Raw genomic sequence first — 27,233 nt, forward strand, 5'->3', positions numbered from 1 at the left:
TACCCCCTGAGGGCCAGCATTCCTTGGCTTTCCTGGACTTGTCGCCCATAGCTCCGATCTCCGCCCCTGACATCACACAGCCATCTTCCCTGTGTCTGTGTCCAGATTTCCCTCCTCTTAGGAAGACACCAGTCCTTGGATCAGGGCTCAGCCTGATCTAGGATGACCTCGCCTTGATGACATCTGCAGAGACCCTGTTTCCAAACAAGGTCATACTCACAGGTGCCAGGAATTAGGAACTGGACATCTCTTTTGGGGGGACACAATTCAGCCGCAACACATGGTTACATCTACCTTAAAGACGATTCTGTTTTCTCTACTTAAAATCATTTGAACGATTATTGCTTGTCACCTTTCAGGTAAGTGACTGAGACTTCAGTCCCTCGCTTCCCGCTCTTGATGACCAATTCCAGAAATGAGATCTGGTTTAGTTCCAGCCGGGCAAATCTTCACGTCATGGAATTTTAAAACTGGAAAGGGTCTATCTAAGTACTTCTGTTTAAATTTTACAGTAGGGAAGGGTAGACAAACCATCTTATTTTCTTGTGACTCAGGTCGTACAGCTGTGACCATAAAGTAGACAAATAATTCCGTGTCCCCCGAGGCCAGGGGCAGTGCTCTTCCCTTGCTTTCAACAAAAGCCAAGACACAGGATGTTTCTGATGGGAGTAAGTGTCTTTACAGCTGTAGCCAGATATTTTACGGCAAAGGCCCTAGGCTCGTCTTTCAGCCTCTTGCAATCCTGCAGAGAATCGCCCTCAGCCAAGCTCCAGGAACCGTGGCTGAGGGTTGGGGTGAGCGTGGGCACGAAGGGAAGATGTATGGCTGTGGCCACGGGTGACTCGAGGGTGGCAGGGAGGAGCCCGCAGCGTGCTGGGGGTCCGCACCCGAGCGCTTGTCATCCTCGTGACGCGCAGCAGGACCCGAGCCCAGGTGGTACCCAAGCTTGCTTCCTTCGGAAGCATCGTTTAACCGCCTGCATTTCCCGTCCCGGGTGACTCCACTGTGACTCCCTCTACTAAGGTCAGAGATGGGCGGGGGCGGGGGGTGGGGTGGACGACGCCGCCAGAATTACAGTTAGGTGTTAAATCAGTGACGCTATTCGTGTGCAAAAGGGGAATAGAGTTTTCCTCGTATTTTAGAAAATGCTTTTTAAAGTATTCGAATGGTCAAAAAGTTGGACCATCTGACATACATGGTTTTCCTTTCCCACGTCTTTTCTTTTCATCTTTTTAAATGGAAAGATAACGTGAAATGTTTTTTAGGGTGTTGTGATCATTATTAAATTTTAGCTCTTCCAGACGGGCTGTCCTCAGTTCGACTGACATCTGAGTCACCGTTAGCCCTCAGAAATAAGGACTGAGCAAGTTGTTTTGTAAATGGTAACGCTGTTTTGACAAAATGTCACTGTTGGGGCAAAACAGATTGAGCATGAAAACAAAAAGCCATTAAATCTTTGTCGCTTTTTCGCTGTTAATGACTTCGACCTGTGTACTGTGCTTTAGTCATTGCAGAGGGTGTTTTTAATGACCTGGTGTAAAATGTCATGGTTCCAGGCACAGGCTTCGGGACTTGTCGGGTTGGGGTGACAGAGAGCTGACTGACGGCTCCCCTCTGCTTCCTCTGGTGACTCGGTCCTCAGGTCAGCTCTCAGCTCGCAACGGCAAAAAACAGGCCCTGGCTGTGCAGTCCAGGTGGGGTTAGGGGGACTTGTTCAGCCAGCCAGGCCTGGACCCAGAGCAGGAGACGAACGACTTCTGAAACAAACTTGCCGAATTGTATCAAAACCAGCACCAAGGGTGCTGGGCCTGGCAGCTTAGAGCACAGGCTGTTGAGAAGGTGCAACCAGAACTTGATGTTTTGGAGGCCAGGATTTAAGTCAACAAATCTGCTCCCTGAACAGCATGTGTTCTGTGTTCACTACCACGGCCTGAAAAGGAAAGGACCGGTGTTGCAGAATTCGTGGTTGGGGACCAGATGCTGTAGCGATGTTTCTAAAATATTGTTAGCGTGAACGGTTCTTTAGGTAATTATTAGCATTTTGGAGCACTTACCTGTGTCAGCCGCTGTGTAAAGCACTTTCATTTAATTCCTACGGCAGCTTTGTGAGCTTGGTGTTAATATTTCCGTCGCACTGATGGAGAAACGTGATCTCAGAGGGTTTGGATCTGTATCCACACGTGTCTGACTTCACTGTTACACCACCTCTTAGTTGTACAGTGTGATGTTGTCTGTCCTCTGACTCTCCGTCTGTCACCACCTTCCTCTTCTGTGCTCGCAGCGCCTGGCACCCGCTGGCCTCCGTCCACACTGAACCTGCCGCCGGTACCTGTCCCCTCCACTCCCCCTCGGTTGCTGTCACTCTAGTCTTGGTTTGAAGGCCCCAAACTCTTAAGAGTAAATTCTGCGTGGCCCTCCTGCTTCTACTCTTAATCCTCCCCAGCCATGTTTTCCTTAGAGCTGCAAACTGACCTCTGGAAAGTGCAGGCTGAGTTTCTCGACCTGCTCGCCTGCCCTCAGGGATGAGCTGGCCCCTGCTGCCGCCCGCCCACCGCCCTCTGCAGCTCGCCGTCTCCCTCTGCCTGTCTTTTCCTGCATCTCCCCCGTCCCGTCCTCTTCCTGCTGTGTCCTTCATTCCCACACTCTATCTCTCTTTAACTCCTACTTCTTCAAGTCATGCTTAAATGTCCCTTGCTTAAATCCTAGGGACTTCCCTGCCCCTCCCTGCCACCGCTTAAACCTGAAAATATGAGTCTTACCACATCCTTTTCTTTCTCGCAGTTGGACATCTGTAGTTACACGTGGCAACTCGCCCAGTGTTGCGCACTGAACTGCGTCCTCCCTGAGGGCAGGGACCAAGTCTGCTTAGTTAAACAACTGCTCAATCTCTAGCTTCGAGCACAGTGACTGTTACACAGCAGGCACTCAGATCTGTGTTGACCGGTTAACAGACATATAACTGAAGATGCCCAGAGCAGTGCATTTTGATGGTTGCCCTTTTTTAGTCCTCACGTTCTGATTTCACTTGTTGCTTGAGAACGAACCTGCGTTCGGAGCAGTTTTGTCCCAGTGGCTTTTGGTTGGCTTTATCGCTGATGGTCATTGTCCGCCATTCAGACGCTGTACTGTGATGTACTTGGTTTTCCAAACTTCTGTGTCAGACCAGCCACGATACAAGAAAAGGCTAAGTTTCAGGAGATGTGATCCCTCTCTGTTTGTCCTGGGCCTGGGTGGGTGGGAGAGGAAAAGCGATGGCTCCCCTGACTGGCTGCAGGTTCTTGGCCCGATGGCGCAGAGGCGTGAACGCTCTAGAGCCTCCGACCTCAGCGGTGACGCCCCCAGAACCCAGGTGCCAGGTTCAGCTCCCTCCACAGCCCTGGCCGCTCCCGCCTGACGTCTCTGCCCAAAGTCGCTTCGGAAGGAGAAGCTTCCTCTCCAGTGGTTTATCATCTCAGGAGCCTTCCTAGCCTTGGTCATGGGCACTGGCCCATCGGAGTCCACGGATAGGGCCGTGTGCCCGAGTCTGTGGGGATCACGCCTCCTGCACACTGGGGCTCCCGTGTGCGGGCGGACACTGGCTGGGAGGCTTGTCTCTCCGCGACCATCCCAAGCGTCGCCACTAACACGACTTCTTTCTCTCTTGTGAACCCACAGTTGGTCCTGTTCAGAGTTGGACCTGAACGAGATTCGCCTGATAGTTTACCAGGACTGTGAAAGGAGAGGCAGACAAGTCTTGTTTGATTCTAAAGCTGTCCACAAGATTGAGGAGGTGGCAACTCAGGTAGGAAATACGGATTTGCTTTCCTCCTTTGTGTTTGTTAGTCCATTGCCTGCTCTTTGGGCTGAATCGCACAGCACCGTTAGTGGTTCAGAGGAAACACGGGCAGAGGTCCCTCCGCCCACCCCATTTGCGTTCTTATTAATATACACAGGTGAGACTGTTAGCAAGTCATCGTGCAGATGCTAAGCATCGTACTTTAGACGTTACCAGAAGCGAATTTGCTGGTAAGTTGCAATCCAGTAGGATTTGGATGTGCCGTTAACGGTGTGTGCTGTTAATGGGAAAACTGAGAATGCTAAAGTTCATGAAGCGTTCGCCTGAAGGGAAGGTCTCCTATTACCTATAGATAGTGAGAGGTGATACATAGCGCTGGGTTAGACAAAACTGGAGCGCTTTCCTTGCCACGGGGCTGCAGGGTGCTAACATGCACTGTCATCTGCAAAAGGGCCTGCAACCCAAGCCTGCTTGACCAAGGAAGTTTTATTTCCTTTTTATAGTGGAGGGCAGTGTGGGGGTAGTAGTGGTGGTGATATGATGGTGGTGGTGGCGGAGGTGAGGGTGGTGGTGGTGATGGAGGTGATGGTGATGGAAGTGATGGTGGAGGTGATGGTGATGGATGTGATGGTGGCAGTGATGGAGGTGATGGTGACGATGGAGGTGAGGGTGGAGGTGATGGTGACGGAGGTGATGGTGGAGGTGATGGTGAAGGAAGTGATGGTGGTGATGGTGATGGAGGTGATGGTGGTGATGGAGGTGAGAGTGGAGGTGATGGTGATGGAGGTGATGGTGGTGGTGATGGTGATGGAAGTGATGGTGGTGGAGGTGATGGTGATGGATGTGTGATGGTGGCGGTGATGGAGGTGATGGTGACGATGGAGGTGAGGGTGGAGGTGATGGTGACGGAGGTGATGGTGGCGGTGATGGAGGTGATGGTGATGATGGAGGTGAGGGTGGAGGTGATGGTGACGGAGGTGATGGTGGTGGTGATGGTGAAGGAAGTGATGGTGGTGATGGTGATGGAGGTGATGGTGCTGGTGGTGGTGGTATGGGGGCGTGGGGGTCTGAGGGTGGGTAAAGTGGGGACAGAGCAGCTCTCGATCCCTCGGAGCCAGAATGGGAAAGGTAGAGTGATGTGTCCAGGCAGGAGCAAGGTCCGGTCCTCCCTGTGAGTCTTCAGGATGGCCATCCAGTGTACTTCTGACTTGTCACCTTTCAACAGTTATTCAGATGTCTACAACTTAAATAAATCCCTTTGTGTTCCCCCTTTTCATGTTCCTTCTTTTCACCTGATGCCTGTACTGACCGAATCCTGGCAGTTTAGAGAATGTGCAGCTAAGTAGCTGAATAGTTTATGTCAGGGTCTCTGTCTCGTCAGGGCTGAGGTCTTGTCCTGCTCCTGATATGGTCGTTTCTTCAGGAAGGAAAGTGTCTGGTTAAAGGCAGTTTAGCTGTGCGGATCCTGTGGTGCTTTCACATGGAAGCTGGCCAGGTAGATAATCACTATAGCCGTTGCTGGGCTTGTTAGGTGGGTGGCTGGAGCAGGGGGGATGAGAAATCTCTCGGTGATTCCTCGAAGGCTTCCATGGTAGATTGGTATTAGTTCAGGTGAGCCAGCACTCGGCCCTTTGTATGGTGGACTGCACATGGCTTCCCCCTGTTTTCCCACATCACTTCCTGTCTCCCTGAGGCCTTGCACAGATGGTGTAGTTGCACACCCACGCTCCGTCACTAGGGTTCCTGATGGTGGTAGCAGGTGGAGGGAAAAAATTCTCACCGGTTTGCAAAAATAACCGGAATCCTGTCTGTAGGAGCAGTGATGACCCTGGAGTCTGGAACAGAAGCTTCCTGGGATGCACTCATTTCTTCACAGAGGCAGCTGGGCCCGGGGAGGCTTGGAAACTGCCCGAGGCTGCAGAGGGAGTCCAGCGGGGGCTCTGCTCACTGTACCAGGACCTGTGGCCAGTCGTGGACGGCGCGGCCAGTGGGCCCAGCAGTGTGGGGCGGGTGTGGACCGCATGTCACTCTGGGCCCTGTAGGGCCGTGGATCGCCATCCCGCCCGCGACCGCTGGGGGCAGTCTTCCTGTTCCCCTTCTGTTCTTCCCCCATCTTCAGGCCCCCACCCGCTGGGCAGGCACGAAATGTCAGGAGTCAGCAGCAGGCCCGTGACTGCAGGCATTTGCATTCGACCATCAGTGTGACTGTCACACTGGAGATTAGATAAGCTGCACTTGCATTCATGTTTTTCCAAGCAAAGCTGCACACAAAAAAGCAAAGAAGACTCAGGATAGAAACAGTGTATCACGGAGGGTACAGGCTCCTTCTGTAGGGAGTAGTGTATCTTGGCCTAGGAGGAAGGGAAACGTTAGTGAAGGTGTATCTTTATGCCTCTGTGTCACTGTCATAAAAATCTGCCATGAGCTCCACATAGGGAACGTGTAGTAGCTAATCCTCTACAAGCCGTGACCTTTGAAGGCCGTGTTGCCTCACATGCTGTGTAATCACAGGAGCCCCTGTTCCAGCATTTTGCCCTCATCTTTCACAAGCTTGACCTCATGACTTTCTCTAAAGCCGTGCGGGGGGAGGTGTGCCATTAAAGCACATGCTGGTCTTTCCAAATGAATAAATACTTCTGCCTTCTCAATTCCGTTTGCTTGGGGAACATTTAAATTTGAAGCAATGTCTGTATCCTCATCAATTTTATAGAGTATGACTCTACATAGTACTAAAAAACTCTCTAACGACCAGAACAGAGGTCAGACCTCATCGATGATTTTAAAATATGAATTGAAACGTCAATAAGAGTTGAATAATTTAAAGAGAGAGTTCTTGAGGACTTCCCTGGTGGTCCAGTGGTTAGGACTCTACGCTTCCAGTTCAGGGTGCCTGGGTTCAGTCTCTGGTCAGGGAACAAAGATCCTGCAAGCCGTGCGGCCAAAATAATAATAATAATAATAAAATAAAGGGAATAGTCTTAATACATAACCCACCACCTGTATCACCCTTCTCAGCATCTGCCTCTTCCAAATGTTATAGACTCACAGGAGCCACTCTTTTGTCCTCGTTTAAAAGAAAACAACAACACCCCGGTTTTTCTATTCAGCTGAGGCTCAACAGAACAGAACGATGTGAGAAAGGGGCCCCCAGTGAGCGTGTGCTGGGGAGCCTGGTACGCTCAGCGGTGGTGGTTTGTTTACTCTCCTCTCCCTCTTCACCCAGAAAACGGAGGACGTCCCCACGAAAACGCCAGCCAAGTGCTGTCAAGGACGTGGCAGCGGCAGCCTCTCTTCCCACGGCTCTTCCGGGGGATCTTTACCACATGCCAAGGACCAGCTTCCAAAGTACCAGGTACAACCACCCTTGCATGCGGAATACCCCGTAGGCTGAAGCCATTTACTGCCATTTCTCCTCGGGGATAATGGCTGCTTGAGGGCCCCGTCCCTGGGATAGGAGACTAAGTATCCAGAACCCTTCTCAGTACTCTGTGATGGCCTCTATGGGAAAAGAATCTTAAAAAGAGGGGATATGTGTATAACGTGTAACTGGTTCACTTTGCCGTACAGCAGAAACTAACACAACATTGTACATCAACTCCCATAAAAATAGAACAAACAAATAAACAACCCCCCCCCCAAAAAAAAAACGTGCTCTTAGGTGTTTCAGGCCAGTGCTGTGCTCACACTTTGGCTTTATCTCTTGATAAAAACTATAATGGAGCAGCAGTGATCCAGTGTAACATACACCGAATGAAGAGAAATATTGCAAAGGAGGTAAACCCTCCTGTTTTGCTTCCTTGGTGGTCAGAACCAGATTGATGCACATGTGTTTTCCAGTTTTTTCTAAGAGCTCTGAGGATTCTGGGGATGAATATTGTCATCCTGAGAAAATAGCACTTGCCAGTAGAAGGAAGAAAGCCTTGTATAGGAGCAGATGGAAAGGCAAGACCTAACTTGAGTGTGAAGTGTGAAGGGCTGGTATATTGAGAAATATTGGCCAGCTGGGCACAAGGAAAGAGGTTTCATAAATATTGAATAGCAGAAGGGTACTGCTTGATGGAGGATGTATGAGTGTTTATTTTTATTTTTGGAGCTGTGAGGAATTTTGTCTACTGTGTTGCTGACACAGCAAAGCCAGGGAGGTGTATACCAGCAGCCACAGGTGTATAGAACGTTGTTCGTTTCACGGTCGGGATCGCTGCTGTGCATCTGCCCTTATTCCACAGAGCTGCCGGCTCTCAAAGCAGTATGTGGTTACGACAGCATAGAGTGAAATTTTCAGCGAGTTGAGAATCGCAGTTGGCACGTGGACCTTGTACCCCAAGAAAAAGCAGGTTCAGAAATGGAGGTGATGGGTGGAAGTTATTCATAAAGAACGTGAAAGCCTGTTAGTTTCTGTCTGCAGGAAGCGAGAAGAGGTTGGTAGGAGGCTCGTTAAATCAGGCGGATAGATGTCTGTTCCTCTTTCCTCCTTTGCGAGCAGGTGTAAGTAGGTGTGTATATGTGTGTCCGTGTGTATGGATATATACGTGTATGCGTGTGGATTTGGAGTTGAAAGGCTGATTGCCATGGTTTTGCTTGGGTAGAAAGCAAGGCAGCAGAGAGTCTGGCTGATGGCCTGGGTCACAGGAGATGGAGGTATGGTTTCAGTCAGGCCGTGCGGGTGTCGTGCGCACTGGTTTGGTTGATGCTCACGTCCATCCTCAGCATGTGTCACCACCACTTACAGTGGGAACTGAGCATCCTGTATCCAAACGCAGGCACCTGTGTGTCATCATAGGTTCACAGTACGCACAGTGTTACGTCATGTGAGTGAAGGCGTTTGGCTTCCAGCCGCCTGTGCTCCAGGGGAGTCCGGGCCCCGAGATGAAGGTTTGGGGGATCCTGTTGGGAATAACCGGAATCACAGCGGCGGTTGAGGACGCAGACAGTGATAGGAGGGCCCTCTGAGGAACAACCCTGTCCAAGGGATGACTTGGGAAGGTAGAGATTTAAAAGGGAGAGCAGGATGTGAGGGCGATCTGGCTGTGACGTCTGTCACCCCGTTGATCTCCAGGGTTGATTCAGCCGATCGGGCTGGCTAGGCGGCTGTCCCCTTCCTCCCTCACCGTTCCAGGTGCGTCCCTCCCGAAGCTGCGCGCTCGGTCGGAGAGGACGACCTTCCCCGATAGAGGAGGACCGTTCTTCGGTCAAGGGTATACGAGTAGCTGCGCTCCCCTGCTAGAACCTCCAGACAAGCTCTCAAGGTCCATTTGTAGGAGAACGTAGGGTAGTCGAGCTTCCAAGACTCCAGACACATCCAAATGAGGCGCTGCACGTGACAGTCTGCCTTTCTAAAAAAAATTAAAAGTAATTTAAAAAATATAAAAAGGAGAGCAATTATGTGCATCAGATACCGTGAGACGTTTAATAAAGCAAACTGGGAAGCGCCCGTTGGCTGTGACAGGAGCCGTTTGAATAGCGGGGGATGGGGGAAGGTGCCGTCCACCCTCTGTGGTGACAAGGGGATGCCGAAGACTGGTCAGAAGCTAGGGGGTCAAAAAATGTTAAAATGTTTCAGTCAAACTTTGGGGTGACCAGACTGTCCATTATCTTTCGGACCCACGAAACCCTGCCCACACCGATTGGCATTTTTGTTCCACACGTTGATTTTGGCTGGATAACCCTGAGCTATATTTCACTTCAGGATGTGTTCTTAGTATCAAGAGGAATTACTCTGCCTCTTCCATCACTTAATCTGTTTAGACTTTGTAAATGGAGACGATGAAAGTCGTGGTTTCTCATAACCAGATTAAAAATGAACTCTGGTGAAGCGCTTGCATCCTGTACCAGGATATAGTGTATAAAGAAGAAATCGTGAACATTAGTGATAATTTGGGGGAAAAAGTAGGCAGTCACCATTGTAGATTAAGATTGTGAAATGATCAGTTGCTGCTTTGAGAAATGGTTCTAATTACCAACAAAATTGCACATTATTTTCTACTGTGTTGTACTCGACACGATTTTGGTTTCTTGCATGTCTGGTAGTACACGCGACCCGCCTCTGATGTCAACATGCTTGGGGAGATGATGTTCGGCTCGGTCGCCATGAGCTACAAAGGCTCCACCCTGAAGATTCACTACATACGGTGAGTTCGGGCCACTGCTTGTGAGACGTGGCTTGGGGATGATGACTCCATACAAACATGCGCAAAAAAGTTATGCGGTAGAATAATAATCTAAGCTTTGTCATCTCATATTTGCTAGCACTTGATATCTTTTATATATCTTTAGCAGTTAAAATAGTCTGACATTTTCTGCATCACTCTGACCTTGAATCAGCTTAGCAGGACAAAATCCTGAGCTTTGGCTAAGTACTGTAAGTGAAAAATGCATACCAAAGCATTTTGAATATCTGCTAGGTTAGTAATAGCAATACTTTTAATCAGAGTTATTCAAATATTTTAAGTTTAAAGTTTAAAGTCAAAATTTCACAGATTTTCCATTTTCAGATTAAAATTTGTCATGATTTTTTCCTTGTATTGAGATACATATTTTTTCTTATCTTTTAAAATTATTGAACGCATGCCAAGTTTTATTTTTGTTTCTAGGGAATGGTGTCTAGAATAAAAGTTTCTGCAAAAAGCAGAATGTGATGACATTAAAGAACACGTTCCTTATTTGCATGTCAGAATAGAATTTAACTCGCTGGAGGCACAAGCTCTACGATGTGTGAAAGGAAGCCTTTTCCCATTCCTGCACTTATAAACCTTCTGTCTGTTCATCTGTGCCACGTGGCAGGTGAAAAATGTAACCTGAGAAAAAAACAAACTTCTGCTTTGCAATATTTCTGCTAAGTGAAGTTTGTTCATCTGAAACATTTGCTCCCAAGGAAAATGGCCCCGGCAATGTCTCCATAGCTCTCTTTCAGGGTTTTAACATTCTTGGGATTTTAAAATGATAAAATTAGAAAAAAATCTAGACACCCCATTGATACAGTGATTTGAAAAATGCACATCTCATTTTCTGTAAAATAAGATAGAGAAATGAATAAAAGCTTCAGAAAAAGTTAAAAAAAAACCCAAAAAATAAAAAACAAAAAACCCCCCATGCATCTCTCCCTCTTCTGTCCATTTGTTTTTTCTCCAGTTCTCCTCCACAGCTGATGGTTAGTAAAGTCTTCTCCGCCAGAATGGGCAGCTTCTGTGGGAGTACAAATAAGTAAGTGCGGGATTTTCCCCCTCCCCTCCCCATCCCCCCCCAATTTTCCAAGTGGCTGTTTCTGGATAGAGTCATTCTTTGAGGGCCATAAGGCTTTTTGAGCTGAGAAGCAGGATGAGTCCACATTAACAAAGGGGTTTTCAAGGTGGCCTTTGTCCAATACATAGTGAGTATGAAGGGGCCTTGGACCTTAGCAGGTGGCCTTAAAGACAAGTGATGGTCTACATACATACATTGGGGGTCTTCACCTGTTAACCCACTCTGTTCCTACTGCCAGTCACCATGTTCTCATTCCCTGGGGATGAAAAGTGAAGGGGAAAAGGATATTATTTCATCTTATTAAAAAAAATCTCAGAAATTCCCTGGCGGTCCAGTGGTTGGGACTGCGCGCTTCCACTGCCGAGGCCTGGGTTCGATCCCTGGTCGGGGAACTAAGATCCCACACGTGGCACGGCCAAAACCAAAACAAAAGCAAACAAAACTAAACAAAAAAATCTCGCCTGTCAGTCTGCTCGTTTATTTATTTCTGAAGGAATGAGGCACAGGGTGAGTTTCCCAAGCTGAGAGACACCTGAATGGCAGGACGGATCGTCTGTCTGAGCCATCCGTGTAACCTCTGTGGTTGGTGGGGACTCAGGCTAGGCAGTATTTTGATTTTCACTCCCGAGTTTTTTTCCCCCCTCTTAATTTTACACTTCTGTGTAGACTAAGAATACTTAAATGTCTAACTTAACTCTTACTCTGGCACAATTGTTTGTATATTTTGAATTTTTCAAGCAGAAATATTCCATGTACTTCTTTTTTGAATAAAACAACAGAACATTTATTACACTTGGGTAAGTTGGAAGAAATGTTTATTGTAAATTAAAGGGGTATTCTTAGCAGTCAAATGAAGGCTGTTATTTTTTACAATCCTAGGAAATTAAAAGTATGTTCCTCTGCAAATTTGGGTACCTTTGAGTAAGTCTGCTTACTTTTCAACAGAATAATGAATTTACTTTTTTGAGCATTTAACACTGGATTGTCATGACGTAAGCCAGTATAGGAATTGGTATTTATTTTTTTGTGAGGTATTATTTTTCTGACCCTTGATAGTACCTGAACATTTATTATACTAACTCCCTCTAATAAAATATCAAGCTCAGATTTAAGTAAAAATTATTTTGGCTTCATTATGCTATATTACCCTCGAAATCTTTATTTCATTTGTTAACAAATACAATAAATTATTAAAAGCTGCTTCTCTCACGTGTGTTTATGAGTAATTCTAACTTTTAAGAAGTTGTGAAATCAAACTCCTATAAGAATCATAATTTCTGTTACATGCTCCGCCTGAAGAAGGTTGCTGAATTGCTCATGGATGTTAACTAAGTGTTAAAATGAATTTCACTTTGAGGGTTTATATAAAATTACCCTTGAAATGAATAGCCATATCCTAGGTGTCAGTCACCAGGGGAAGATTTTAGAATTCGGTGTCCCTCATTACATTATATTGTGAAATTGTTTGGAATGTGCCATTTCGTTTTATAGGTTGAACTACCTCCCAAAGCCTCTCTTGTCTTTTCCCACAACAAATTCCCCTAAAGTTTAAGTCTCTTTGGTAGATGTGAGACTTGATTAATTCATGAAGAAAAGTTATCTGTTAGCAAACAGCTTTGTTCGTCCCTTGATGTTTTTTCTCCTCTCTCTCCCTTCCTTACCTCTCTGGACTTAGCTTGCAAGACAGCTTCGAATACATCAACCAAGATCCTAACCTGGGGAGACTGAACACAAATCAGAATAACCTGGGTCCCTGTCGTACTGGAAGTAACCTAGGTAAACTCCGCCGCGTAAGCGGGGTCTTGCTTTCCGGGTCCCGCCGTCGTGGGTGTGCGTTTTGCTTTCTTTGAGTTTGTGGTGTTGTTTTGTTGTGGCATTATCTTTAATCTGCGTTTATTTCTGTGTGTGTACTTTGTCCGCCCCCGTGTGTGTCTCCGCCCCAGGTGTGCTGCAGGGATGCGGCAGCAAACTGCCACTGGGGGCGGCTGAAGGAGGACCGCACCGGCTCAGCCGCAGTGCCTCTTTCTTTGCAGGTTTGTGTGGAATGCTGAGTACGGTGCGACCCGCGCACGTTAGTAAATCCTGGGCAGATTCTTAGAAACAAATCTGTTGGGCGCCTCTCTAGAAATCCAAGGGGCTCGTGAGATGTTTAGTTCCAAATGCTGCCGAGCGCCTGGCGTTCTGAAACCTCCACCCCAGAACCCCTGTTGGAAACGTCTCTGCTAATACCCCCACGGCGTAAGCCAATTTGGATCTGAAATGAGCCCTTCGTGTTTCTAAGAGGATAACATCTTCCGATTTTCCTCGGCCTCTTCCGCTGCTGTGAACTGTTTCTCTTTGCCGTGGCATCTTTGACCCATTTTTCACCTGCACCCTTACCTGCACTGTGTCTTCAAAAGTCACTCTAACAAGAGCATGGAAGACCGGCCTCTCCCTCTCCCTCTCCCTCCCCCTCTCCCTCTCCCTCTCCCTCTCCCTCTCCCTCTCCCTCTCTCTGTCCGTAGCATTTAAGTAGTTCAAATGCACTTTCCAGCTTCTTTACAGGTGTAGCCACCTCCATCTCTGGGTAGGTACATCCTGAGACCAGCCTGGCCTTCTAGCTCAGGCTGTCGAATGTCTGCCGCAGGCTGGCGTGATTAGTGTGGGAGGCTTCATTGCTAACATGAGGGGTTGTGTTTACCGCAGACGGTATTCTGCATTCTGTTTTTCACCGTAGCTGAAATATGCTAGGCACCCTATTTAACTGACTGACACCCTCCTGCCTGCTTCCGGGTGAGGATAACATGTTTATATACTCTCCTTAAAATTGTGAAAATAAACACGCTTCACAAAATAGCCGGCAAGTATAATAATCAGGCAGAGCTGCAGGCTTCTCCTGCACCGTAAAGCTTACGGTAGCGACGTGTGAGTTACCGTGTAGCTCAACAAGTACACAGTTGAGACCAACATGAAGCATTCCTAGAAGTCTGCAGTCCTTTAGAGTGTTTTCTTAGCAGCTCTACAGTAGCGTTGTGTACGGGTGTATATGGAAAAGAGGCGGAGGAAGAGATATTTGAAAATGAATATAAGTGTTTCTGTCTGCCAAGAGAGGGGTTATAAAACACAAAAGGTTTTTTTTAAATTCCTGAAATGGTTTTCAAGCCTTTCTCTTCTCGAGGTTGCCTGTAGTTACTGCTGAAACTGGTTATAAAGCATTTTGAAAGTACTTAATATTTTGCAGTATTTCAGTACCCTGAAACTACTGAAAATACTTAAATGCTATCTAACTACTACTAATGAGGAAAATGGCTGAACGTATCTGCTCGAGGATGTCTGCTCGTCGTGTGAAGTGTCCTCACAGCTGATGACTCGGCTTCTTTTAGAGGCGAGCGTCCCTTGGAAGAGCCTCTGTCGTGCTGCCAGGGGACAGGCGCGGGCAGGTGGTCGCTGGCCTCTGCCCGCCCCTTCCCCTGTCTTCTCTGAACTGCATTCTGCTTTCCCGTCCCTCCATGTGTGTGCTCGTGCGGCCACCGCCAGCAGGCGTAAAGCGAGTGCAGGTGGTCTGAGCAGCCCGCCTCTGCGAGCCCAGTGACCAGGTCTCCTTGCTTCCTGCAGTGCACAGCACCCCGGTCGACATGCCGAGCAGAGGGCAGAGCGAAGACAGGGACAGCGGCATCGCCCGCTCAGGTACGTGCTTTCCTCTTGCCGCAGCGCCCGTGGAGGGCGAGCCCTCCCTCTGAGATCTGGGTGTGACGTGCACAGGGACGGCTCCTGCGAGACGAACATACGTCGAGCAGCGCCCCACTAAAAAGAGGGGAGCCTCCTGGAGCCTGTGGTCCTGGGACCTGCTGAGTCCTGAGCATCCAGCCAGGGGAAGGATAGGGTCCAGGGGAATCCCTCTGGCTGCGACCATGGGGGCTGTCCGCTGACCTGCTCACTCTTTCTTCTGTCCTGGAGTCGTGATGCTCTAGATTTTGTCTCCTGTACCCCTTCTCTCCTCATGTCCAGTGGTGACTGACCAGGGCCCTGGGCCTCCTTGATCAGTAGAAATTGACTAGAGGCCCGACAAGAAATGGAGGCAAGGCTTTATTGGGGCCCCTGCTGCAGCATGAGGGAAGGAGAACAAAGGACAGGTTCCCTTGCTGGCTCGCTCTCTGAGGGGGGTGAGCTAGTTCCTTGTAAGGCGTGAGGGCAGGGGTGTGTCCAGGGATCAGGCCAGAGGGGCGGCTTAGGTGTTCTGCCTGCCCCTCAGGTGGTGCTGAGTGCAGGCGGCGCGTGCAGTGCCCTGCTTTTGCTCCAGGCTCTTCAGAAGTGGCAGTTGGGTTTCTTGGTCCCTTTGTATCTTTTGTCCATAATGTGCCCCAACTGCAGCATGCCCCCAGTTATTTTTAGTCCCTTATAGTTTCTTTGTATCTGTGGGTGGAGGAGAGGTGTGTCCAGGTGCAAGCCCTGCAGCAGACGGTCCCAGGTCCCAGCCTGTTCCTTCCAACTCTAAATTGCTCCTAAGGCGAGTGTCCCTTGTTCTTTGAGAAGCGGGACAGTCGAGGGCCACGTTTGCCTTGATGTGAAAGGTCAGTAGCAGCCGGGTCTGAACACTTTCTCGGGAGGAGGGAGCAGAGGTGAAGCTGATGCCAGTGTGAGCTTTGGCTTTGTGGGCAGCTCGGCCCCTGAACCCGCCGTCTCTCCTTCGAGGCTCCCGCCCTCCTGTTGGGAGTCCGGGCAGATGGGGGGCTGGCTGCACGGGGCCCCCGGGGGCCTTCTGCTCCCCTTCCGTCCCGGGAGCTGCTCTGAACCCCCCGGGTCAGCCCTGGGAGGCTCGCCCTCCACCAGAGGCCGCTCGTGCCCCTGCCGTGGCTGGTCGCTCACGTCGCCCGCACTGTGTGGACCGGGGTCCTCGGCCTGGAGCAGAGCGGCGACTCCGACTGTTGGACCTGAATTCGCAGTGGAAGATGGAGAGAAACTACAGACATGCTTTATTCCTGTTTTCTGTGATTTGTAACTTCCTGTCTGAAGAGTTGAGAGCCGGGGAAAATACCTTCAATAGATTTATTTTTCAGAACAGCTGTAGACTTGCAGAGCAATCGAGATGGTAGTGGGGAACTCCAGTGGAGCCCCCCTGTCGTTAACATCTTAGTTTGTAAGACGGGGCGGTCAGTTGTCATGTCTGTTTGACTCTGCTCGGCTCTGGCAGTTCCTCAGACTTGCTGTGTTTTGTGACGACCTTGACAGTCTCCAGAAGTAGCGGCCAGGTACTGTGTAGAATGCCAGCTGTTGGAATTTGTTGGATGCTTTGCACGTGAGTGGACCGGGTTTTGGAAGAGAGGTCACGGAGGTTCGGTGACACTTTCATTGCCCCCGACCAAGGGTATGTGCTGTCAGCGTAAGTTATGACCGCTGATGGTGGCCCTGGTCACCTGGCTGGCACAGTGTCTGTCTGGCCTCTCCCCGTCTCCTGCGGGCAGGGCCCTGCGTCAGCTACTTGGAGCTCTTCTGCGTGGCAGCCTGTCCTCCTTCCTCATCCGTCCAGTCAGTCAGTCATTCACATCAATATGGACTCAGAATGCTTACTTTACACTTCAGGTCACCCCAGTACTGCTTTATTTTGTCGCTCACCTGGCTCCAGCTTTGGCCATGGAAGCCATGGAGCGCTTTCCATTGGCTCCTGTGTTTCTTTAACCTGTGTGTGTGTGCGTGCGTGTGTGTGTGTAGCCCTTCCTCGCTTTCTGGCACTACAGGATGCTCCAGACGTGCCTCATATATGTCCTGCCCCATCCCTAGAATCAGTCGTGTCTCCATGTTGCCCTGTCCTTTCACTGGAGACGGAATTAGGTCCCAGGGTCTGGACCCCAGATATGCTTGTTGCACCTGGAGGGCTGTTCTCAACGGCCTTCTCGGCCAGCAAGCAGGAGTGTGCGTTTGTGCCAGCTGTGTCTCTGTGTCTCTGTGCGTACTGCTGTCGGCGATGCCTGCACCTGCATTCAGCGACACATGAGTGCTGCTGATTTCTCCGTGTTGCCCACCATCTGTGAGCCCGTGGGCCATCCCACCCTCCCCGCCCGGTTTATCTGCAAACCGCCCCCGATGGCGAGACACCCGGCTCCCGGCCTGCCGTGCATTTAGTTAATGGATTCATTGCAGGGCACACACAGCAGTGTCGGTGCTTACCCCAGTGCTCCTGTGGGAAACGCCTTTTTTAAACGAGAGAGCAGTGCTTGTGTGCAGTTCCTCTGACCTTTTGTCCCCCAGACGTCACTCGTTGCCAAGGTTACCTAGGCGGGCGCCTTTGGAGATGGGGAATGTTTGCAGCTGTCAGTACCAGGCCAGCAGAAGCTCTGAAGTCACAGCTGACACCAGTTCATCTTCATGATGAACTGGCTGCATGGCGGCTGCCCCAAAACTCTGAGCACACAAGTCACATCTGAAGAGTGACCTCAGAGTCTTTTTCTTCCCCAGTAGTTCAGTAAAGAAGTAACTTTAGAAAAGCTTCTTTGTTTATTTTTTGCTTTTTAAATCATCCTCTACAGAGAGGAACTCTATCCGGATGAGGAGTCTGAGAGCACACAGTACGGTTCCCCGGCAGAAAGACAAGACACCGAGGGTCTCTGTTGCCCTCCGCCAGCCCCTTCCCCGCACCTGTCTTCCGCCCGCTCAGGGAGGAATGTTGTGGGTGCTGACCGCATGCCCCTCGTGCACCGTGTGCTCCGGGGCTGCAAAGCGCTGTCTGGGTTTGCACTCCCCAGGGCCCCCTGTCATAGGAGAGCTCAGTTACCGTGGTGGCTTCCACAGTTGGGCCAGTTTGCTGCAGTCGAGGTGAAGGGAAGGAGTTGGCAGGGTAGCCCTGAGTCAGGCCGGGAAGCCACATTTATTACATTTATTGAATAACAATCTTGTACCCCCTAGGCTGGCAGGCACTGCCAGAGCTGGGGCGATGTAGAAGATGAGTGACCCATAGCACCTGCCCTCAGGAAGCTCCATGTAAACCCAGAGTTAAAACAGCGGGTGAGGGGCACTGCCTCGCCCGCCCTGTGGGAGCCGGGGGCCTGGGCCTGGGGGTGGCGCCCAGGACAGGGGTGTTCGAGGGACGACAGCCGGAAGGGAGGAAAGAACTGCATCAGCGTTGAGCAGAAGCGGATTTCGGAAGCTCGTTTGCGCAGGGGTATAGGTCCTGGGGCTGCCCAGCTAAAATGTGCCCGCAGTGTCGGGGACTGGTTGGGGGGGTGAGCCTCATCACAAAAGGCACCAGCGCCCTGTGAGGACTTGGACTTAGTCTTGTTCTGGGGCAGCTAAAGGGGGAACCTGATTGGCTCCATATTTTAGGTCTATTTGGTGCCTCACCAACTGCTCCAGAAAAAACTGCCCTCGTATATTCATTGCTAAAGTAGATCAGTTGGGCAGGGGGTACAGGACTGAGGGAGGTGGGCAGAAGATAGATTTTTTTCCCATTAACTTTTTCTCCCCCAAACTCACCGCTGTGTGTATGTGCGTGCGTGCGCACACATGTGTTTGTAAAAGGATTATCTGATTTATCATAAAATTTTTTAAAACAGTTCATTGGGTTTTTTTCCCCTCTTTCTCTTTTTAGAATAGTACCTGAGAAGAATATCCAACGTTTTTTCTGGGTTATTCAGTAGCTTACTATAATAACAGAGAGGAAATCAAATCTTAATTCTGATCTATGCCTTCATACATTTTACCCTTCATGATAAGTGCCCCAGTGCCTCTTTACATAGCTTGTCACACACGCAGAATAAGGAATAGAGCAATAACAAGAATATCCAATTTACTGCTTTAATGGGTTAGACTATCTATCCACCTATTTTTTTTAAAGACACGTCCTCAGTAAAGGAACAAACTCAATTCCAAGCTCACAGTGTTTTTTACATTAGAGTATTAGCAGTTTACTCGACGGTCTTTGCCTTATTTCCTGATTTTTTGTATGAAGGAAAATGATTTTTTGTATGAGGGAGACGTCTATAAAATCTGATGTTCATCTTCATAGACTTTACTTATAGCAAGTTTGACAACCATTTGTCTAGTGTCTTTGTGGAGGGTGAAAAGTAGGAGTAGAAAACACGATGAGCTGTTGTCACCAGCAGAACATTGGAGGTGACCTAGATGTTCATCCAGGGCCTGCTTAAGTCACGTTCGTCCCACAGAGCAGCCCCACGCTGTGATTGGAAGGGCACGGCAGCCTAGCAGGCCTCGAAATAGAAGTTCTCTTAGATATATTTCTAAGTGAAAAAAGTTGATCAGCAGTGAGTTGCAGTAAACGGTCATTTATATTTCAAGATAAAAAAAAGGCATATACAAGATCTCTCTCCATATATAAAGATAGAAAAGCGTGTTCATCGAACGTTTCTGGAAGGGGTCCCCCCAGGACCGGTGGAGGGAGTGCATTCTCATTCTTTTCTGGAGACTGTGAATGTGTCCCCTGTGCATATATGAATCAGAAAGATAAATTCATTCTCAAGAGGTTACTTGAGTGGCTGCTCTTAGGAATGTTCAGGTAAGGTCTCGGGAGAGAGGAGGGATGGGTTTCAGCCGTGCTGGAAGGTGGTCCTGGCGGGGCTCGGGGACTAATGGGACACACCGCATGGCGGGGGGGACAAAGGGCGACTCTCCAGTTTCTAACAGGACGACGAGTGGGGCATGCGGGCATGCCCCATGCCAGGGAAGCAGGAGGCGCCTGGGGAGACTGGTGTTGAGCCAGTATCTCAGTCACAAGTGCCCGCAAGTGCTCCAGCCATGAGCAGTCAGCTGTAGTTTAGAAAGAGGACACGGGTGGCGCAGAAGCTGCAATCTGGTGGTCGTGGCGAGGGGGAGAGGAAGGTCCAGGCAGCTGGGGTTGGGACCCGCCTCCCAGCCTGGTCAGCCATCACCTCCATCCAGCTGCTGACTCCCTTCCCCAGCAGCACACTCAAATCACGGACAGGAAGGTAATATCTTCATTCTCTGCACCCTGGAAAGTAGTAAAACCATCAGTGTGAGGAGAACCTCTAGCTCGTATGTTCAGACATGTTTATTAAGTGCTTTACGGTCAGCCTTCAGGACAAGAGCACACGTCGTCACAGTGTTCAGACAGGACCCGAGTTTTGGCCACTGTGCTGTTTGGGTGTGAAGACAGATGGCACACATGCACACACGTGCACGCACATGCACACAAACGGGGAGCGGGGGCAAAGGGAGATTCACGACCCACAGAGTGAGGCCACCTGTGAGAGACGGGACAGAGAGGGCCCTGGGATGTGATGCTCGGGGAGGGCCAGCGTGGGGGTCTCCGTCCTCCTGGTTCTGGAGAGGGGTGCCATCACCTTCATCACCACCACCATGACCACCTCCAACACCACCATCACCACCACCATCACCTTCACTGTCACCACCATCACCAACATCACCACCATCCCCACCTTCACCATCACCATCACCTCCACCACCATCACCTTCATCACCACCATCACCATCATCACCAACATCATCACCACCATCCCCACCTTCACCATCACCATCACCTCCACCACCATCACCAACATCACCACCAGCATCACCTTCATCACCTCCACCACCAGCACCATCACCTTCACCATCACCACCATCATCACCACCACCATCACCTCCACCACCACCATCATCACCACCATCACCTTCATCACCACCACCATCATCACCACCATCACCTTCATCACCACCACCATCACCTCCATCACCATGACGACCACCACCACCATCACCAACATCACCACCATCACCATAACTGCCTCCACCACCACCATAATCACCACCACCATCACCTTCATCACCACCACCATCACCTTCACCATCACCACCAAACAGAAGAAAGATTTTCTTTTAATGGGGGGCAGGAGGGGAGAGAAAATCTAAATGCTCTGCCTACAGCTTTGACCATTGGAAACTTTTTAATAAATTCAGGCTTTGAACTCTCTCTAGAAATTTGTGTTCTAATGCGTTGTTTCTGCCATGCTTGCCGATTGAGACAGGCATCGCTGTCCTTCGCGTAATCATGTGCTCGTTCTTCATATGGCAACATTTCTGCAGGAGGCCGCAGAGAGGCTGAGGGCAGCCGAGTCATCCAAGCAGAACGCACGTCTAGGAGCAGATGTGCCTCCTGCAGAGCCGAGGGAGTCGTGAGGGGTGGGAGCGGGAAGTGCTGTGTATCTGGAGATGGTGGCGGGAGAGGGTGCTTTGCGGGGCAAGTACCCTTCTGCCTGGGTTTCACCTCGAAACACAGGGGGACCAAGCAGTCAAGGGGGGACACGCGCGTGAGTCGGCTCCGTGTGCGGCACTGCCTCTCGGGCAGCAGTAGCAGTACTCCCGTGGACTCTTCGTTGTATCCGAAGTCTGCAGGCTGTCCTCTGACTGGATGAGTAATGTTTGTTTACATTTGGAACGTGGGGCTGGTGCCTGGTCACCGATGCCCTTGCCGTGTCGGCGACCCCTGTTCGTTTTAAAGGGTGTTTTCTTGGCTGTACTACAGCCTGAGAGCGGCTCCCCCTGCTGGCTGTGGCCGGTGGAACCTGAACAGTTACGTCCCGGGGCTTGTATGGATATTTTTCACGTAGGTGCACGTGGGCTCCTGGAGCCCAGCTCTCGACTTCCCAATGTTCTTCCCGCAGCCTCCCTGAGCAGCCTTCTGATCACACCCTTCCCGTCGCCAAGCTCCTCCACGTCCTCCTCCAGCAGTTACCAGCGCCGCTGGCTTCGGAGCCAGACCACGAGCTTGGAAAACGGCATCATTCCCAGGAGGTGAGCTGGGTTCCCCTGGCTGTGCAGGGCACTGGTGCGGGCGGCCCGGCGATGCTGGTAGACACTGCACTCACTTGCTGTCAGCACAAACGGGCTGGAGTTTTCCGCTCGGCTTCAGCTCAGCCTGGAAGTTCACAGGTGAGAGGTTCTGGGAAAGACACTGGGACTACCTGGGTAGTTTTGGCATTGATTTAAAGTGAGTGTGTGCTCTCTTTGCACTGGGTCCCTTCCAGGTGTAGCCTTTGTAAGTTAGAAGGCTGGAATAAATCTTTCCTTGGCTTACGGTGACACCAGTGTGGTCTTTGAAAATATATGAACTCAAGGATGGTTAATTTTTGGTGAAACAAATTCTTAAACAGTCAACAGTCTTACTATGAATAGAGACAGCATCGAGATATTCTCTGCCTTCGTTTCAGTTGGTTTTCTAAAGTTTAGTTATGTTGCAAAATGCACGTTTTTAGCTTATGATGATGTTACATCAGTACCTTCCCACCTCTTCTTTCTACAACCCAAAAACTTAAAAGGGAATTAAGATAGGTTGTACCTATTAAAAACTCACATGACAGTTGGTTACCTTAGTAAGTGAGTAGAGGTCGGCATGTGTCAGCTCTGTGAAGGGGTAAAGAGTTGGCTGCCGGCCTGCACTTCAGGAGCTCACAGAGACAATGCTCACGTAAACAGTGGTGTGAAGGAACTAAGTGCTAAACGCTCAGAGAGGCATGGGGGTGTGCGGCTCGGGGGAGGGACGCAGACTCGCGGGAGGTCTTGGGGTTTGGGCAGCCTTCGTGAAGGGGGGACCTGAAAGCACAGGCTGAGAAACGGGGGAGCCAAGGCGTGTGCAGGGCATCAGGCTACTGGCCCCCTTCTCCCAAAATTAACATCACGTGTTAGTTTTGTTTGTTTGTTTGTTTTTAAAGAAACATTATGTTCCAGGGCTTCAGGCATTTTCAGAGTAATCTATAAAATGGATGTAAGGCTTTTCCATTAAAAATAATTTACTTACCAAATATAATAGAAATAATAGTGATACATGACTATTATCACAAAGTTATAAATTACTAAAATGTTTTGGTGTAAAAAATTTTATATAATCAATAGTAATACTTCACTCACTATCTTCCTTCATCATAAGGTTTTCCTGGCTCACTTTTCTGCACATTCATTTGTTTAGGTCATCAAAATGTGTACGTCAATTGACATAACTGAAAGCAGCATTAGTCACTCCTGGCAAATGCAAGCTGACAAATAATTTTTGATAACTTTTTTATTTGGGGAAAGCTCTTTGTGCACATTGCAGCTGTTACTGGAGCTTTATAGGTTATAACAACATTGAGATAAATTTGTAATAAACCTTAAAAATATAAATTTTGGGTTGTTGGCCTGAGGTGATCCAGCACTGGAGGCTACAGGCTCTTTCTTGGGGCTAGTGGCGGACTCTGGGAGGGCTCACACCAAGGAGTACTTCCCAGAACTTTTGCTGCCAGGGTCCTTGTCTCCACAGTGAGCCACAGCCACCCCCCACCTCTGCAGGAGACCCCTCAACACTAGCCAGCCGTGGGGCTGACAGGGTCTCAGTGCTCTGGCCGGGTGTCAGGCCTGAGCCTCTGATGTGGGAGAGCTGAATTCAGGACACTGGACCACCGGAGACCTCCCAGCTCCACATAATATCAGTGGGTGAGAACTCCCCCAGAGATCTCCATCTCAACGCTCAGACACAGCTCCACCCAACGGCAAGCAAGCTACAGTGCTAGACACCCTATGCCAAACAACTAGCAAGACAGGAACACAACCCCATCCATTAGCACAGAGGCTGCCTAAAATCATACTAAGTTCACAGACACCCCAAAACACACCACCGCATGTGGACCTGCCCACCAGAAACACAAGATCCAGCCTCATCCACCAGAACACAGGCACCAGTCCCCTCCACCAGGAAGCCTACACAACCCACTGAACCAAACTTACCCACTGGGGACAGACACCAAAAACTACAGAAACTACGAACCTGCAGCCTGCGTAAAGGAGACCCCAAACATAGTAAGTGAAGCAAAATGAGAAGACAGAGAAACACACAGCAGATGAAGGAGCAAGGCAAAAACCCACCAGACCTAACGAATGAAGAGGAAATAGGCAGTCTACGTGAAAAAGAATTCCGAGTAATGATAGTAAAGATGATCCAAAATCTACGAAATAGAATGGAGAAAATGCAAGAAACGTTTAAGGACCTAGAAGAACTAAAGAGCAAACAAACACTGATGAACAACACAATAAATGAAATTAAAAATTCTCTAGAAGGAATCAATAGCAGAATAACTGAGGCAGAAGAACGGATAAGGGACCTGGAAGATAAATAGTGGAAATAACTACTGCAGAGCAGAAAAAAGAATGAGAAGAATTGAGGACAGTCTCAAGAGACCTCTGCAACAACATTATAAACGCCCCAACATTCGAATTATGGGGATCCCAGAAGAAGAAGAGAAAAAGAAAGGGACTGAGAAAATATTTGAAGAGACTATAGTTGAAAACTTCCCTAATATGGGAAAGGAAATAGTCAATCAAGTCCAGGAAGCCCAGAGAGTCCCATACAGGATAAATCCAAGGAGAAACATGCCAAGACACATATTAAACTTTCAAAAATAAAGTACAAAGAAAAAAATATTGAAAACAGGGAAAAACAACAAATAATACTCAAGGGAATCCCCATAAGGTTAACGGCTGATCTTTCAGCAGAAACTCTGCAAGCCAGAAGGGAGTGGCAGGACATACTTAAAGTGATGAAAGGGAAAAACCTACAACCAAGGTTGCTCTACGCAGCAAGGGTCTCATTCAGATTTGACGGAGAAAATAAAACCTTTACAGACAAGCAAAAGCTAAGAGAATTCAGCACCACCAAACCAGCTTTACAACAACTGCTAAAGGAACTTCTCTAGGCAGGAAACACAAGACAAGGAAAAGACCTACAATAACAAACCCAAAACAATTAAGAAAATGGTAATAGGAACATACATATCAATAACTACCTTAAATGTAAATGGATTAAGTGCTCCAACCAAAACATTGTCTGAATAGATACAAAAACAAGACCTGTATACATACTGTCTACGTGAGACCCACTTCAGACTGAGGGACACATGCAGACTGAAAGTGAGGGGATGGAAAAAGATATTCCATGCAAATGGAAATCAGAAGAAAGCTGGAGTAGCAATTCTCATATCAGACAAAATAGGCTTTAAAATAAAGACTACTAGAAGCAACAAAGAGGGACACTACAAAATGATCAAGGGATCAATCCAAGAAGAAGATATAGCAATTGTAAATATTTATGCGCCCAACATAGGAGCACCTCAGTACATAAGGCAAAGGCTAACAGCCATAAAAGGGGAAATCGACAGTAACACAATCATAGTAGGGGAATTTATCACCCCAATTTCACCAATGGACTGATCATCCAAAATGAAAATGAATAAGGAAACACAAGCTTTAAATGATACATTAAACAAGATGGGGACTTAATTGATATTTATAGGACATTCCATCCAAAAACAACAGAATACACTTTCTTCTCAAGTGCTTATGGAACATTCTCCAGGATAGATCATACCCTGGGTCACAAATCAAGCCTTCATAAATTTAAGAAAATCGAAATCGTATCAAGCATCTTTTCCAACCACAACACTATGAGATTGGAAATCAATTACAGGGAAAAAACGTAAAAAACACAAACACATGGAGGCTAAACAATATGTTACTAAATAACCAAGCGATCACTGAAGAAATCAAAGAGGAAATCAAAAAATACCTAGAGGGCTTCCCTGGTGGCGCAGTGGTTGAGAGTCCGCCTGCCGATGCAGGGGACACGGGTTCGTGCCCCGGTCTGGGAAGATCCCACATGCCGCGCAGCGGCTGGGCCCGTGAGCCATGGCCGCTGAGCCTGTGCGTCCGGAGCCTGTGCTCTGCAAGGGGAGAGGCCACAACAGGGAGAGGCCCGCGTAACAAAAAAAAAAAAAAAAAAACCTAGAGACAAATGACAATGAAAACACAACAATCCAAAACCTATGGGATGCAGCAAAAGCAGTTCTAAGAAGGAAGTTTATAGCAATACAATCCTACCTCAAGAAACAAGAAAAATCTCAGATAAACAATCTAACATTACACCTAAAGCAATTAGAGAAAGAAGAACAAAAACCCCAAAGTTACCAGAAGGAAAGACGTCATAAAGATCAGATCAGAAATAAATGAAAAAGAAGGGAACGATAGCAAAGATCAATAAAACTAAAAGCTGGTTCTTTGAGAAGATAAAATGATAAACCATTAGCCAGACTCATCAAGAAAAAAGGAAAAAGACTCAAATCAACAGAACTAGAAATGAAATTAGAAATGAAAAAGGAGAAGTAACAACTGACATGGCAGAAATACAGAGGATCATGAGAGATTAATTACTACAAGCAACTCTATGCCAATAAAATGGACAACCTGGAAGAAATGGACAAATTCTTAGAAAAGTACAACTTTCCAGGACTGAACCAGGAAGAAATAAAAAATATAAACAGACCAATCACAAGCACTGAAATTGAAACTGTGATTAAAAATCTTCCAATGGACAAAAGCCCAGGACCAGATGGCTTCACAGGTTAATTCTATCAAACATTTACAGAAGAGCTAACACCTATCCTTCTCAAACTCTTCCAAAATATAGCAGAGGGAGGAACACTCTCAAACTCATTCTATGAGGCCACCATCACTCTGGTACGAAAACCAGACAAAGATACTACTAAAAAAGAAAATTACACACCAATATCACTGATGAACACAGATGCAAAAATCCTCCACAAAATACTAGCAAACAGAATCCAACAGCACATTAAAAGGATCATACACCATGGTCAAGTGGTGTTTATCCCAGGAATGCAAGGATTCTTCAATATATGCAAGTCAGTCAATGTGATAAACCATATTAACAGATGGAAGGAGAAAAACCATATGATCATCTCAATAGATGCAGAGAAAGCTTTCGACAAAATTCAACACCCATTTATGATAAAAACCCTGCAGAAAGTAGGTATAGAGGGATCTTTCCTCAACATAATAAAGGCCATATATGACAAACCCACAGCCAACATTGTCCTCAATGGTGAAAAACTGAAACCATTTCCACTAAGATCAGGAACAAGACAAGGTTGCCCACTCTCACCACTCTTATTCAACATAGTTTTGGAAGTTTTAGCCACAGCAATCAGAGAAGAAAAGGAAATAAAAGGAATCCAAATTGGAAAAGAAGAAGTAAAGCTGTCATTGTTTGCAGATGACATGATACTATACATAGAGAATCCTAAAGATGCTACCAGAAAACTACTAGAGCTAATCAACGAATTTGGTAAAGTTGCAGGATACAAAATTAATGCACAAAAATCTCTTGCATTCCTATTTACTAATGATGAAAAATCTGAAAGAGAAATTAAGGAAACGCTCCCATTTACCA

The 27,233-nt window shown here is 48.2% G+C and overlaps 1 protein-coding gene across 8 annotated transcripts in view; it reads left to right on the plus strand.

Moving 5' to 3' along the window:
- Positions 1-27,233, plus strand: part of FNIP2 (folliculin interacting protein 2) — a 128,740-nt gene that overhangs the window by 61,178 nt on the left and 40,329 nt on the right. For 6 of the 8 annotated variants that reach the window (XR_014016410.1, XR_014016411.1, XR_014016412.1 and 3 more), the window contains exons 2-9: positions 3,655-3,781; positions 6,999-7,127; positions 9,803-9,903; positions 10,904-10,975; positions 12,690-12,790; positions 12,958-13,047; positions 14,609-14,680; positions 21,625-21,754. Coding sequence is in view for 5 of the 8 variants with exons in the window: in XM_081241310.1 (XP_081097436.1) it covers positions 3,655-3,781; positions 6,999-7,127; positions 9,803-9,903; positions 10,904-10,975; positions 12,690-12,790; positions 12,958-13,047; positions 14,609-14,680; positions 21,625-21,754 (822 nt within the window). In the remaining 3 variants the exon portion in view is untranslated. The remainder of the gene's footprint in view (positions 1-3,654; positions 3,782-6,998; positions 7,128-9,802; positions 9,904-10,903; positions 10,976-12,689; positions 12,791-12,957; positions 13,048-14,608; positions 14,681-21,624; positions 21,755-27,233) is intronic. The other 2 variants (XM_081241312.1, XM_081241311.1) reach the window with 1 other exon arrangement.

This window comes from Mesoplodon bidens (assembly GCF_964165515.1).
Source record: "Mesoplodon bidens genome assembly, chromosome: 1".
NCBI lineage: Eukaryota > Metazoa > Chordata > Mammalia > Artiodactyla > Ziphiidae > Mesoplodon > Mesoplodon bidens.